The sequence below is a fragment of the Amphiura filiformis genome, unplaced genomic scaffold (assembly GCF_039555335.1).
Source record: "Amphiura filiformis unplaced genomic scaffold, Afil_fr2py scaffold_23, whole genome shotgun sequence".
NCBI classification, from domain to species: domain Eukaryota; kingdom Metazoa; phylum Echinodermata; class Ophiuroidea; order Amphilepidida; family Amphiuridae; genus Amphiura; species Amphiura filiformis.
Genome location: NW_027305487.1, coordinates 2,083,506 through 2,099,381, shown reverse-complemented (window position 1 = coordinate 2,099,381; position 15,876 = coordinate 2,083,506). Strand labels below are relative to the sequence as shown.

At 37.0% G+C, this 15,876-nt stretch overlaps 1 protein-coding gene across 1 annotated transcript in view; it reads right to left on the bottom strand.

The window, feature by feature from the left end:
• Positions 1–15,340, bottom strand: part of LOC140143554 (uncharacterized) — a 37,069-nt gene extending 21,729 nt beyond the window's left edge. Inside the window, exons 1-9 of the mRNA XM_072165378.1 lie at positions 14,579–15,340; positions 14,282–14,321; positions 13,753–14,063; positions 13,470–13,524; positions 10,367–10,429; positions 9,776–9,805; positions 8,533–8,601; positions 7,880–7,990; positions 3,460–3,636 (exon numbers count right to left, since the gene is read on the bottom strand). Of these exons, the coding sequence (XP_072021479.1) occupies positions 3,460–3,636; positions 7,880–7,990; positions 8,533–8,601; positions 9,776–9,805; positions 10,367–10,429; positions 13,470–13,524; positions 13,753–14,063; positions 14,282–14,321; positions 14,579–15,205 (1,483 nt within the window). The 5' untranslated portion in view covers positions 15,206–15,340. The remainder of the gene's footprint in view (positions 1–3,459; positions 3,637–7,879; positions 7,991–8,532; positions 8,602–9,775; positions 9,806–10,366; positions 10,430–13,469; positions 13,525–13,752; positions 14,064–14,281; positions 14,322–14,578) is intronic.
• Positions 15,341–15,876: the final 536 nt, after the last annotated feature.

The window sequence follows — 15,876 nt, the reverse complement described above, 5'->3', positions numbered from 1 at the left end:
GAATACCCTTCTTATCAAATGTTTTTAAAACACCGTCAGAGTCAATATTGTTTATTTTTTTATCATCTTTCCTTGTGGAGATCCCGGTATCCTGGCTAATGTTGTTATTTTCAGCCTCAACTTCATTTGGTGAATCTGTGCGGAATCTCATCCTGTGACCTTTCCCTCTATTAGTTCAGGGCCGTCGCCGTGGGTGGGGTGCGACCCCCCCCCCCCGGCGATCCCCCCCCCCCCAAAAAAAAGGAAAAAAAAGGAAGAAAGAAAGGAGAGAGAAGGGGAAGAGAGATGGGGAGGGAGAGAGAGAGAAGAGAGGGAGAGAGGGAAGGGGGAGAGGGAGGGGGAGAGGGGGGGGAGAATATATAGGTCCTATTGGGCTGGTATATGAGGCCTACAATGATGTTGGTCAGGCGCGTTGATGAGGTGATGTGGACATAGAACTAATGATTTTGCAAGATCTACAAAATATGTGCGCATCACATCACCCCTCTGCATCGCGCCCTTCACAAGAAGGGCGCGAATTTATTCCACTTTTGTGCCACACTTGCACCAGTTTAGCTTCAATATGGTAAATTTTTCGTGCACATCGCGCGCATTTGTACCATAGACTGATTTTGTCACCAAAAGATGCTGGATTCACTATACTTCAAGAAATATTTCCAACCCCATCTCCAATGTTAAAAAGAAAATCTACGCCACTGGCAATAGGGCATGGTGGCACAGGCGCCCCAGCTCCAGCGAAGCCCAAAACTCCGCTGCTTACAACCACTGTAATAAGAAAACTGAACACTTCTTCAACCCGGAGGAAGCCGTTATGTTTTAGATAAGGAGGAGAAGTGGTTTGAGCGAGGAGTCAGAGAATCCATATGGAAGAGAGTGGAGGAGCCCGCCATTAACAGAAAAAGGGGGACTCCGCTTCCAGTTGTCACACGCATGGGACCCGGCGTTACGAGACATTCCTCGCCGTCTGACGTCACAACATCTGACGTCATCACAACATCTTCAATCAGATGCCTGATGAAGTCCGATGTTTTCGGACGCAACGTAGCAAAGTGAGTTGCAAATTTTAGTTCCAGTATTTGATTTAATTAACAAAATAAAATAATGGTTTTATTACAAGTCCTATTACAATGAGTAAAAGGATTTTTCAGGGATGCCCGATTTTGCCGTATTTATTTTTGGTTGCGATTGAAGCGATGGCTCTTGTTATACGTCAACTCAGTTTGCTTTCTTGATATTCCATTGTTCATTTTTTTGAAACCCTTGAAAAAGTTGCTTGGTGCTCTGGTTGTAAGGTCGATTATCCAAATCTGAAGCTATTTGGATTGGCTCTAAAAAGGGTTCTAATGATTTCCCTTTTTCTAATCATGATCTTGCCTGGAAAAGTAATCAATTCAAAACATTGGGTGTTGCTTTTTCTATTCACACTAATACCATGTTTGATCTCAATTATAAAGTAAAATTGAAGCAAATTGAGGGGACATTGAACTGTTGGCGCACTCGCAATTGTTCTTTATTTGGAAAAAATGTGTGATTAAAACTCTTCTGTTACCCCAATTACTTTTCCTTTTTTCTGTTTTGTGTATTAAAATCCCAAATGATTTTTTTTCGTCAATTAAACAAACTTGTTTTTCCAAATTTATTTGGAATGGTGGCAATGACAAAGTTAGAAGGAAATGCGTTTGTAATAATTATTCTCTTTGTGGTCTTCGTATGTTCGATCCTTTGACTTTTGCATTGGCTCAAAAAATAACCTGGGTTAAACTTCTTTTGGATAATAACTTTTAGAGTGTTTGTAAAACGATGGAGTTGTCAGCCCTTGATTCTTATGGAGATTTAGTGTGTATCTATGCTCCTGAGTGTATTTTAAACAAACAAACAAACTAGTTCTCAGTTGGCTGATTCAATCAGGACATGGTATGTTTTACGTAAAAGATCTGCTGAAGAAATTTTTCATTACACCTTCTTTGATCTTGGAGCATGTCAGTGTCTTTGGTTTAATAGAAACATTCGTTGTAAGTCCAAACAATTCTTTTATTATGAAGATTGATGTGATAAAGGTATTGTTTTTATCAATAATCTCCTAAATCCTCCTCACCCAGGTGCCAATTATCTGAAGAACTTATTTTAGACTTTGAGGCATCAAATAAAGATTGGAGGAATTATAATTTTTTTAATGCAAAATATCCCGGGTCCATGGCTTGAGGGTCAGAATCTTCAGGCTTATGATATTTTTAATCGTATTGTTGATAAACTTGTTTCTATTCAGAGAGTCCCTAGACATGCTTATGGTATTCTTTTTGAAAAATGTATCCCTGAAAAGCGTATTTGTTTTTGGGAAAGTTTGTGTGATGACCCCGAGACCTTGGACTGGGATGGAATTCATTTGCGGAATTTTAAATGTTCAATTGATACTCGTCTCATATCATTTTATTTTAAGGTTTTTCATAATGCTATTTCTTTCAATAATTTTTTGTTGAAAATTAAAAGAAAAGATTCTCCTAATTGTATTTGTAACAAATTGCCTGGAACTATAATTCATTTCTTTTGTGAATGTGATTTTGTTAAACCTATTTGGAAAGACTTTAGTTAAGATTATTAGAGACAGACATAATATTGATTTTTTTTTATTTCATCCTTTGATATAATGTTTGGTATCCAAAGTGATAAATTCATTACATATCTTTTATTGTGTATTAATATTATCTGTATGTTTGCAAATTTCAGGACAAAATCCCTAATTTTAATAATTGTGCTAATTTCATTAAAAAAGAACAGAGAAACAGGGTATTATTTGCCAAAAGGCATGATAAGCTGTCCTCTCTCTACAAATGTTGTGCATCATTTTGTATCTTTCTTGTTATTGATATTTTGTTCAACCTTTGATTTTGTGATTTGTTTGTGATTTTTGTTGATTTTGATGATTTAAAAAAAATAATAAAAACTCAGGGCATCTCGGTGCCTTGTGTAAAAAATAAAAAAAATATTGGCTAAGTAGGTTAAACTTATAATCCATTAAGAATTGAGTGTTTTACACAGCATGTAAAGATAACCTTAAAATTATTTTTATGATAGTAAAGTGATATTATTAAAGTGATCACAGCGCAAGTGTAAACAAATTTAATTGTTTATAAATTGCTTAAAAGTGAAGGATAAGTCATTCATATTGTCATTTGGTATTTTTGAAATGACAAAATTGGCAAAAAAACTAAGCACACAGCAGTACTGACGAAATTTAAGCCCCATTCAAATATAGTAGCTAATTTAGATACTGTCAGTATCTAAATTACAGATTTGTGCAAAATGTCTTATTTTGTCTTAAATACACGGCTTTCGGCTGAACCACAGATCTATGACAATGACAAAGGTACCAAACTCTGAATTTTGATGATTTTTTACGATCATCCGGATGAGAAAATCACTGAATGGGCCTTTATGCTCGTGTTGTATAGATATACTTACTAACTCGTGCATTTATATCTCTGAGAAGACCACTCCAGCTTGTATTGAGCATTTCGTCGGTGCCTACATGATAATACATGTTTGAACCGCAGATTGCTCCTAACCACCCATCTGGTGTGAAGTCATCTATTTTGAGAGGGATTATAGGTACGTTCCTTTTGTACGCATACTCAGCTTCTGAAATAGAAATAGAAACAAAGGTAAGAATAAAAAGTTTTTTGCATATATTTGCATTAAAAGAAACTGTTAATTCCCATTCATTAGTATCACTTCATTGTGTTTAAACATTATATTTGAATAATATTATACGGTGTGTATTTCCAATATTAGCCAAGGAGCACCTGTTATACGAATGGTAAACGCCCTTTATATTTTGCCAGCAAAATATGTAGAATATACATGTAAGTGATTGACGATGTAGATATACTAGTAAATCGAACTATTAATGAATTTCAACGTTGTTTCCGTACTTTTACTTAGTGTTTCTAGCCATATTTCATTGTATTTCTCTTGCTCAAAGTGTGTTGAACTGTCGAATTATCTAGAGAATGTGGGTATCAAAGTTGAACTGTTCAACTTATCTTGACCCGTACAAATTATATAATGTGGTTACCATCCACATTACCCGTTAATAGATTTCGAATGGATTCAACTGACGGGATTTGTTTTCGTACACTATATCACTTGTACATGGACGCAGTCTCGGTAGTATGTCAAATATTGTTCATACTCGTACTTGAACTAAGGGCTTGCTGCATACTCTTTATTCGACGTAGAATATGCGATGCAACATCCCTTCGTTATTTAGTCTACCGCAGGCGTAGATCACGGGGTTGGGGGTAGGGGATAAATCTCCCTCCAATATTTTGCCAGGGGTGGTGTTCCATACAATCATCCCCCAGTGTTGACGGCTGTATGTGGGTTTCTGATCAATTGGCCATTTTAGCCACAAAAGTGCAAATTTGTCGCGCGCGCCGCTCGCATTTGTACCATAAACTTATTCTGTCGTCAAAAGGTGATGGATTCACTATACTTTATACTATAAAAATGTCAAAAAGAAATCTATGCCACTGTAATATATTCCCATTCTATTTCCAGTCATGTTCAGCTTCTAACAAATGTTTGATGACGTGAAGTTGATAATATCTTTCCACAAGACATTAAACATAATTTATATAACATGTATAATATGATTCTTATCTTTAAAATAGAAACATCAATTTCATCATTGTATTTTTTTTCTTTATATTGTTAAGGATAAAGTGACATATTCATCACACCTGTTTTGCAATTTTTGCTGTTTTGGTACTTCTGTGATACACATGCGAGAACGACATCAGCATTCTCCACCGCTTTGGCCATGCTTGCAAGAATACTTCCTTCTGTAACAAAAACACGGACACACCCTCAGAACCGAAATATATTCTACATGTACATGCATTAATAGCTATGATCTTTTGTACAAATCACATATTATTTACATATTAATTAATGTCAGTTGGTCGTTAAAACCAGTGCTTGGTATCATAAATGTCGTCATGTGAACAACTGAGGTCAGAGGTTATACAAAGATCATTATGGCACAAAATGTAATTTCACGTGACTTTTCTGTGTTACTTCTTCATTTCGTTCATGCAGGGATACTACGTTATTATGCACACAGTATTGAGTCCCATTTGTTAGAGACCGTATCAAAATAAAGTATAGTTTGAAAAATGCCACTAGATTAAAAAACAAATGCTCTAGTTGATAGCTTAATCAACATATTATCCTCTCACAACTGTAAAATCACTGGCGTATGACCACTAAAATGGACTAGTTGCTATTTTTGAAAGCCGAGTAAAATAATAATTATTGCAGTTGCACAAAGTCAATTAAAATCAAAACAACATGGCAATCAACACTTTCTTTACAAATGGTGGCCATGTGGAAGACCACCATCCTCTGTATGCAGATTTCTCTCCTCAACATGGCATTCACACCACGTCTGATGAGGGGTCTTGGCTGAGGATGTCAACTTGTGAAATTATGCGCAAATACATCTGCTATTCCCAGTATCTATAGGGTGAACACAATATTGGGGCCAAAGGTCATTAACGAATCATTTCCGGTATGTAACTAAATACCTTCAAATTACTGCTGCCGCAATTTACATACTACACTGATGTCACTTGAACATAATTATGCATCGGCTATGGCTATTGTCTATATGTTGCAAACATAAGTGAGGTTCAAATGTCATTTAGGGTCATTTTCGGTATGGGGTCACATAATTTTAAAATGATGCTTATGTCATAAATGAAATAACAAAATGATAACACTCACACATACACATTGGCAATAGCTAGTGTATATGGGGTGTACACATAATTGGGGTCAAATTTCATTTAAACAATTATTTCCGGTATGGGGCTAATACGCTTAAAATGATTTTTTGCCATAAAAACATTGCAAAATGAGGTCTCTTGCGTATATACGTTGTATATTTCGCCTGTGCATGCATCCTTAACACATCAGGTAAAATAATTATCCCATTCATTACGAGATAGGCCTAATAGCTCAGAAGGTTCACGAATTCCCTATAACACAGTTTTCAATGTAAAAATCATTGATTTCAAGCACGATTTTTTTATACATGGAACTCTCATAGTGAAAAGATGTTATTATCAATAAAGAGTAGAAGGTTGAACTTGATTCCCCAAATGATTTCAACATGAGATTTGTTTTGGTTTAAAACCACTGAAGTGTAAAGACCACAATTTTACATTGCGCCCTCCTTTTTGGGACTAGATATGGGTACACCGGCTGGGTGGGAAAATTGATATGCAGAGGATAAATTTGGGGGGATTTTTCATCAAAACTATAACATAATGGTAGAAAACGTGCCGTTTCTGCATGTTACTCTGAAATGTGCATATTTTTGGCTATACATCTTGGTATTTTCAGTGATTTTTAATTATCCTTTTCAGATACCATGCAAGAAAATGGTCCCATTGGTTTTTTAAAGCACTGCCCATCTCTAATTAGTGGTATTGGGCTATTCCAGATGTATTCCGCACCCCCCCCCCTATGGAAGACATTAAAAAAAAATACAATTCCAGCTGGAATTGAGATGTGTCTAGAATTCCAGCAGTCATTTTTAACACAGATTCCGGCTAGAGGGTATGGAAGACATTGAGATTAGGTGAAATTCCGGCTGCTAAAATTAACAAAAAAACAAGAGTGGGGATTGTGAATACTCTCAATCATCTGGGAATCATACAATGAGAGAATAAATTTAATCTATTCAACCAGATTAACGTACCTTGGAGCAACCAACGTTGCATGGGGATAAGAGTGGGGATTGTGAAAGGCCATGATGTGCCTATGGAAGACATTCATATTTCTTAATATTCCGGCTGGAAAATGGTCAAAAATGCTCCAATTCCAGCAGGATATTCACTTATGATCGCCATCTCGATCAACCTATGAATGACATTTACTTGAATTCTGGCTGGAAACTGAAAAAATGTTCTAATTCCAGCTGGAACCCTATGGAAGACATTTACATTTACTTGAATTTCCGGCTGGCCATATTACCACAATTCCGGCAGGGTCTTCCATGGGGTTTTCCTGACATGTGAATTCCGGCTGTCAATTTAGCCCCGAATTCCGGAAGTGTCTTCCATAGGGGGGGGGGGTGCGGAATACATCTGGAATAGCCCATTTAATCAAAATCTATGCATCAAAATCAAAATTAAACCCATGTTTGTTATTAAACGTTAGTGTCGCGCTGTGACCTACATGACAAGAAGATTTTCATAACATATGCGCGTGGAAAATATATATAAAAAATGAAGTTAATATTGATTTAATGTTGTGTTAAAAGTATTAATCAAATGATTTCAATGTTCAGACGTTTTGCTATGTCATCATTTGGAACTTTATATAGAGGCACAACGGAGAATAAAAGTGGTTAAAAGTTAAACGTTTTGAAGTACGGGCTATTTTTAAATTCTTTTCTCTTTGACATTATCGTCGTCTTTTATCTTCAATATAATTTGAATTATGATTCACTCTACCAAATGCTAGAAAATAGGGACGTCAGTGCTGCCGTATGTTTTATAAATATATAAGCCTATATTTAAGGGATGCGATCAAGCAAAATGAGTCCGATGTCGGGTATATTGATTTTTAGAAATATCCAATAATAACATTCAACTTTCTTTGTATTTTATTGTTCTAAGCAACACCAAAATGGCCATAACTCTGGAACCGTAAGTCTAATTATGATGGGGTTTTCCGCAAAATAAAGCTTTGAAAATAGCTCAAATTTTGATTTTGATCGACATCAGACTCATTTTGCTTGATTGCATCACCAAGGATCGTGGGAAAGGTGTTTCCATTTAATATGAGAAAGGCATGGAAATCACAACCTTACCAATATTCTGAATATCTAACCATACTTGGAAGCCTTCATGCTGAAGTTTATCTTTCAACGTTATCATCCTTTTCTGGGCACCCCATTGGTAGCTTATCATCACGTGACGACCTGAAATTACAAAAGGCCCCAAATATTAATTGTTCATCATTGATTTATTTGAATGACCCACAAAGGTTTGCCAATTACGTCCTAGACTGGGATGTCATGTACAAATTGTGCAATAAATCACCGCCGAGTTTTCCCTCTTCATGGTTCGATGACGTTTTAATTAAGGCGAGTGGTATGGCGGGGCAATATTTTCCCAGCTTTAACCATTTACCTAAATAGCTGCAGTGTATTCTTAATATTAATACAATGATCGTACATATATTTCCATAGATATTGCAGTTTTGAGTTATGGCTAACGTTTTACCACTCCTGAGAAAAAATCATACATATGAGGTGGAAATAACACCCTTTGTATTTGGATCTCCTTTACACAGAGATGTGTACAGTATGTTGAGCTGAGAGTACACCAGACCTATCGAATTGCATTCTGAATACGAGGAATGTGCTTTTGATGTCAAATAATTGAGATTTTTTGAAATTCGGGATATAACACAATATTTTTACAGTGTATATATAAAGTATATCATGTTTCATGACCTTACCGTGCTTTCCTGGGATACCCTCGTTATCTTCCTCTTTCCTGTCAGCTGTAGGCCTATTATGTTCAACGTCTAAAAGAGAAAAGAAACCACCCACTGTTAAAGTGGTAACCCTAATCGCAATTGTTAGCAACAGAGAAGTTGAGCTGAATAACTCATTGTGCCCATCCGTTCGTAATTTCGTTGGTAGCAAACGCTCTGTAAAACATCGCACAAAACGTAACGCGAGATGTGTCAGATATATGCAGCTAGCACACCTGGGCGTGGTTCGTTTGGGGGTATCTTTTACTCATAGACATCACATATAAATATTAAGACCCATCACGGCCTAGAGATTTTGACGAACTATCTGGGCCGTGAATGGCGCCTTGGTGTTTATTAGATTCGTAACGTCATTTGAAATTGCATTTTGTCCAAATTATTTGTACTGAAAAATGACGAACATTGCACTTTTCTTTCCATTACAGACATGTTGTAAAGTATTATAAAGCTCATTAATTGTGTCAGTAGTCCAATATATTTAAGAAACTGTTTCTGCTGATGATCCAGAGTTGATATTGTATTTTCGCTCCTAAGGGTCACTAATTCGTTACAATTTGTCGCCATCTTTTTATTTACAGACGACTTGGCGTGTTACGGACATCTAGACTTTCTTACCACTCGTGTATGTTTTCCTAACTACAGTTTGTATTTTAAAAACTGAACTTCGACGTACTCGGTGCAAATATTCTTGCCATACAAGCGGCATTTGGGGGGGGGGGGGTAGGGTGGGGGGGGGGGGTGGGGATTGGGATTGGGTTCAGTTTGCTTTTCAGATCGTGTGGTTCAGCAGTGTCTAAGACCCGGAGGGATAATGAAATGGGGCACTAGCTTAATTGTCCTGTCCCCACTTGGTTGACGCTGGGCAAATCGATCCATGTTCCGATTTTGGTGTAATTTTGCAAACATCGAAAATCAATGCAAACCTCGTCCAAATGAAAATTGTGTCCATAACTGGGGCTTCCTCCTTCATACGCGAATATTAGCTGAGTCGAGTAGCTACGCAAAGTTGCATCCATGACCCAAGATCGCATTAGTTGGAAATTTGTGATGATAAGAGATGGTACCGTGATGATTTACTATTATACACCCTGTAAATCCCTATTTACATGACATTATTTTTTTCTTACGTTTTCATTTTCGCTGGCAGAATTGGCAGTAATTTAATGCAATTCTTTACAATGTACAATGCATTGCATGATCTTACCTTGCTCTTTATCTTCCTCTTTGTTTTCAGCTGTATTATGTACAATATATAAAAAAACAAAAAAAAAACAATAAACCCGTTTGTACTGGTATCGAGTATGTCATATCTGTGTGCCCATTCTTTATATCCCGAAAATTAGCTGCGCAGCCATTCCAAGTTGCACCAATGGCCCATGATCGCAGTAGTTGGAGGAAGCTTGTGACTCGAGGCTTGTGATGATAAGGTGATGATACCCTGATATTAAATGTACGATCATTATACCCTCTGTAAATCCCCATGCACAAGTATTTTCTCCTGTTTTCTCTGGATAAATAATAGGCAGTATCGCACAGTAATTCTTCACAGTGTATAATGCACGTCATGATCTTACCATAATTTGCTGAGCCACACCAAGTTGTATAAAAGCCCCAAGATCGCATTATTTAGAGGAAGCTTGTGATGATGGGGTGATGGTACCGTAATATTCTACGATTCTTCACCCGGTTAATCCCAAACACATTTTTTTTTGTTTCCGTAGGATGTTGGAAGAATAATCATCAGTCATATCGTACGGTAATTCTTTACAGTATAAATTATAAATATAGATCTTACTAGGCTTTTCTGAGTCATCGGTTTTATCTCCATCTTCGCTTTCGGCTACAACGTGTACAACGTCTAAAAGAGAAAAACAAACCTCTGTGTAAGTGGTAACCTCAATCGTAATTGAAGTTAAAAAATGCATCGTTTCCTTCCGTTGATTCATTGATTCATTGATTAGTAACAAATGCTACCCAAAACGTGAGATGTGTATGCGGCGAGCACATTTATATATGTACGCAGATATTGGGGGCGGCGGTAATGTTTACTTCGGTTGGCGTTTTTTGATACATGAAATTGTTCATTTAAAACATTTGTCCATAGTGCCTAACGACGCGAAAATGTCACGAGACAGGCCCCTCTACTGTAATTAATGTGTCTATATTTGTGTCACGCGTAAAAATACTTGGTCAGCCACACCAGGTTCCATGAATGACCCAAGCACGTACATTTCACCTTTATTATTTTCAACAAATTATACTCGTTACCGCAAGACGCCGCGCTGCAGAGCCCTGGTTCGCATCATTGATCGCTTTGTTTAATCCGATACTCGGATTACTATAACATGACTGCACAGTAATACTCTGCAATATTGAAAAGTGAAAAATTTGCAAAATCAGATTTCAACGTTTTTTTTGTGGTTTCCATTTAAAAGCTTTATAAATTAATCAAATCATCACAGATTGGGTACCAAAGTGTTACGAATAGATCCAGTCAGTGGGCTGTGTACATTTTATATCATAGTACAACATCTTTGCTATGTTAAGAGCCAGAAAACTTGAACAATTTAAAAAAAAATGAAATGTGTTGATTTTGTTGCTCAAAAATGCTTTGTGTGAAAAAGAGTACAAATATAATAGCTCAGCCCACAAATGTTATTTCAATAGATTATTTTGATACCAAAGAAAACTGTTAGTATCAAGGTTAAATTACGAAAACAAGTCAAACCCATGTGAGTGGTCGATTCCCCTGTATACTATATTGACATTTCGAGCCTTTGGTATCTGTCTTACCGATGGTGGCGTGAGCAGAAAAAAATCTCGGAACGATCGTGTATCATCACATTACCTGAGGTGATATTACAGCCGTTGTTAAATTTGTGACTTTTTTTTGAAAAAAAAAAAAAAAAAAATAATAACACACTGGTAACAAGAGTTATGTATATTATGGGGGCAAGGAACCCAGTTACTACACTGGAATTTCAAGAAAAGAGGTACCGCTAGAATGTACCTCATTTCTTAACATATACAGCCTGTCTCAAAAAAAAAATTGTGCAAGTGAAAAGCGCCCTCTTTGGCAATTAGAAAATACCGTTGTGACATAATGCTTACATCTACGTCAAGGGCACAGTCTTAGCTCTCAAATACCGTTTGTTATGTTCAATTTGTTTTTTTTAATCTCGAGATATGGTTAGTTAACAACGAAAGGGTAAAATCACAATTGTGCCACTTTTACTATAGGGAATAGGGCTGTTACATGTAAATCAATGATAGCTGATGTTAATGTATTTAACTCTAATACATCCCCTCCCCAATCGGGGCTCGTGTATTAAATGCATCAACATCAGCGCGCGTGCATTATTTTGTCTAATTTCATTAATTTGTCAAATTTCATGAACTTGTCTGGTTCATTAACCTAAAAGTGTGCAATATCTGCGTGTCTTGAGTGACAAAGAAAACTGTCTTTACCATGATAGATATAAAATCATTGACATGCACATGTATTTAATTTTACAGCAGAATGTGAAATATTTATTTATCTTTTAATTTGTCGTAAGTGGAAAAAAAGAATCATTATAAAACAGTAAACACAATCTTGTATTGTTGTGTAATTGATGCATTCTTTTGATTTCACGAAGGAATTCTCGATCAACTTGATGCTATCATTGGTGTACAGCCCTCTTCCCTGTCAATGCCTATAGTAAAAGTGGCACAATTGTGATTTTACCCTTTCGTTGTTAAGTAAGCATATCTCGAGATTAAAACATGCAAATTGAACAGAACAAACGGTATTTGAGAGCTAAGACTGTGCCCTTGACGTAGATGTAAGCATCATGTCATAACGGTATTTTCTAATTGCCAAAGAGGGCGCTTTTCACTAGCACAATTTTTTTTGAGACAGGCTGTATAATGAACCACTTGTCTTGAATTACTGAAATTTCAGTGAAGTAATTGGGTTTCTTGCCTTTATAATATTCATAACTTTTGTTACCAGTGTGTAGTTATTTTTGAGAAAAATGCACACATAGTCACAAAAATTATCAGGGGGTGTAGTACCAACTTAAATACCATGCTAAGGGGCTGTGCAATAATAATTACGAGCCCTGGTGTGATAGTAAAATATGGGGGGGAATTTGGCGAACCAAAAGGAGGGGGGGGCAGGCTATTTCTAGCACACATTCATGGGCTGCCTTTTAAATAAAATGCTCTAAAAAGGCTTAGGAAAATAGTACCGAAACTATTAAATATGCAAATTTTCCTGCTCGCTGCTCTCGAAACATTATCTAGTCCATTTAAAGGCCGCTATAAATATCTGGAAAACACATTAAGTTGGGAGCTGTACAAAGTTTGGTGGTATAGAGGTGAACATTGACTTGATTATATTTTAAGCCTACTTAATTGGGTTGTCCTTGAAAGTTTGCCTGGTCAACTGGATCCCCCTTTAAGGTTTGTAAATTGGGATCCCACAAATTTGACATGTGCAAAGTAGGGGAGGCAGAGATTTTTTGGTAGGCTGAGAGGAGGTAAGCAATTTTTGGCTGCCCAAGAGGGGACTAAGCAATATTTGGCACGCCATTTGGAAATTCCCCCGACTCATAATTATTGCACGACACCTTACTACTCTTTTGAGGAAAACAACCCGAAGGTCTTCTCCAAAAAAGGAAATATTGAGGATCATTTAAAATGGTGGCCTGGATATAAGCAATGAAAATCAAACTGGATAATTGGGAATATAATTTAGTACTACTGATATACTCGAATTCGAACAAAAGATCAAACGAACAAGGAAGTCTGTAAAAAGAAGCCTGCAGAAAATCCATATAAATGGAAGGCATGGTAATATGAAATCCAAAAGTTACCAATATGTATATAGAGTGGCAATAGGAAACATGTTTTACCTTCTTTAGTCTCCTGGTGACCTGGAGCGCCGTCAGATGGGCTGTCCGATTCTGTCTGTAATATATCAAAAGGAACTTGTTCAATTCAGGAACTACTGGTGGAGTATGTTGTTAATAACATAATCAGCATTTACAGTTTTAATTGCCGCTTCATATGCAGCAGAAAGATCACTATGATATTTTTTATCACTGGTTTAATATATACTATTGTCTTGAGGGTTGTATTTTGTGTGTTTATGTTTGTTTGTAACGTTTTGCCGGCGTTAGTTTGTTCTTAGCTTACCGTATTTCCACTGGCAACGTGTCCGTAGTCTTCATTCAGTACTCTAGCCAGATGAAGATGCTTTTGTTCTCCTCGTAGCGCATCAATGAATGTTCTGAGGCAGGTTTCCTCTTCGCAATGAAGCAAAATTTGCAACAGTATCTCGACATTATCAATTCGTCTTTGGTTACTGGAGTCTCGAATCGTTGCGAGCATATCTGCTGGTAGAAACGTAAGACGTGACACCAACATTCCGGGATCCATGCCCGCTTTCAGCGCACTCCATTGGCGCTTCAAAGCAATCCTAAAACCCATGGTGTATTCAGATATGCCTATTAAAATGAGGAATTCAGTTCATTCTAAGTCTTTAATCACAATGTAATACAGCCAGATTAATTAATATGAGAATACGATGCTAATACAATTTAAGCTCAAAGCATAATTACCAAAGAAGAAAGAAGTCAGGAATAAAGCAACACCTGACATGGATTAAAAGCATGATTATAGCAAAATGCTGACAAAAATTTGACTGAATCATGCAACCACTTACCCGGTATGAAAACTTCATTACGGGAACCTTCATCTGGAAGCTAAAAAAAAAGAAAATATTAAAATAAGTTTTATTTAATGTTGATGGTAAACTCGACAACTGGTCAAAATGGAGGAATGGAGGTGCTCAGTCAGTTATACACATAATGCATTTTGCATTATATTGGTGATAAACAAAAGCGTGTATTCTCATGTCTTATAATTTGTAAGATATTATTTCATTAGTTTTACTTTAAACCAGTTGACATATGAATCAAGGTAATAACACCCTAAACACGTTACGTATAATTATTATTACCTTTGCTTCATATGTCTGTATCACCTCATCTACGGCTACCAAGGCGTCCTCGTTAGCTACAAGACTGAGAGAACTCAGCAATTTTTGTAGCATGCCTATTGTCATCTTCCTTTTGTTCTTTCTGCACCACGTCTTGATGATGTTGTTGGTTGGGGATTCCTCGTGTTTTTTGCTATTCTCTACTATTTGATCTACTTCTTTCGTTTTGATCGCTAGGGCCTTGCCAACCGCTCTGTAGTCTTCTTCCCATTCTTCGTTAACTTCGTCTAATTGTTGGAAACATCTTCTGACTGCACCCATGGGAAGCCATTCATATCGACATTCTGAGCCAAATGTGTGTAAGAACATCTTGTCGTATCCTGGAAACAAGATCTCGGTTGTTACATCTTCAGGATTTCTCAATCGTGCTACGAATCCATCGTCTTCCTTTTCTGCTTGCATAAGCCTGTCTTTAGAATATGTCAAAACATCTTCAAGATTCTTGCTTGTCTTCAATGACTTATGGCCGATGTAGTTAACTCTTAGGTTGGTACCTGGAGATCTGTAGAATATTTCTGATTGGATAAGATCACTAGCTTCATGTAGACTTTCGTAGCAAGCTCCAACAGAATCCTTGTCAGGACACATGGCAGCGATATTGATAGCGCGCTTATATTTCGTAAGTCGGACCAGAACCTTCACAGAACCCCTAGTATATGTCACAGTCGACCGCGAGACTTCCGAGGATCTCTTGTTTGCATCAAGAATTTTCTTTTGTACAGAGGGGTATACGTTTGGGTTGAATATGTCCGTTTTATCTACGCACTCAATGCTGACGCCCTTTACGTTGAACACATCGTCTTGAGGATCCCATTCTACTTCTGAACCATCGCTTGGCAATTTTCCTGGTAACAAGTACGTCTTGTCTACCGTCTCGTGGACCAGATCCATGTGATCAAGAAGCGCAATAAGTTTTGAGGTGTCTATCTTCTTCGTAAAGAAGGCACGCAGCTCTTCCAATGTATAATATGGTTGGTCTGGCAAGTGTTGCATCTGCTTTGCGAACTCGTTACCAGCAAACGCGGCTCCGACTACATTGGTCATGAACCAATTGGTGTTCAGAATAACTTGTTCCTCTTTGTCTTTGCATTCAGCCAAGTATACCTTAATGATAGAATAGATAAAAGAAGAATAACGTAATATTTAAATGAACTACTTAACTGCATGAGAGATCATGAATGAACTCGAGCGTAATTAGTATCAACTTACATGGCCACGAACATAATAATGAAACTAGGTTCATGAGTCATCCTATGGGA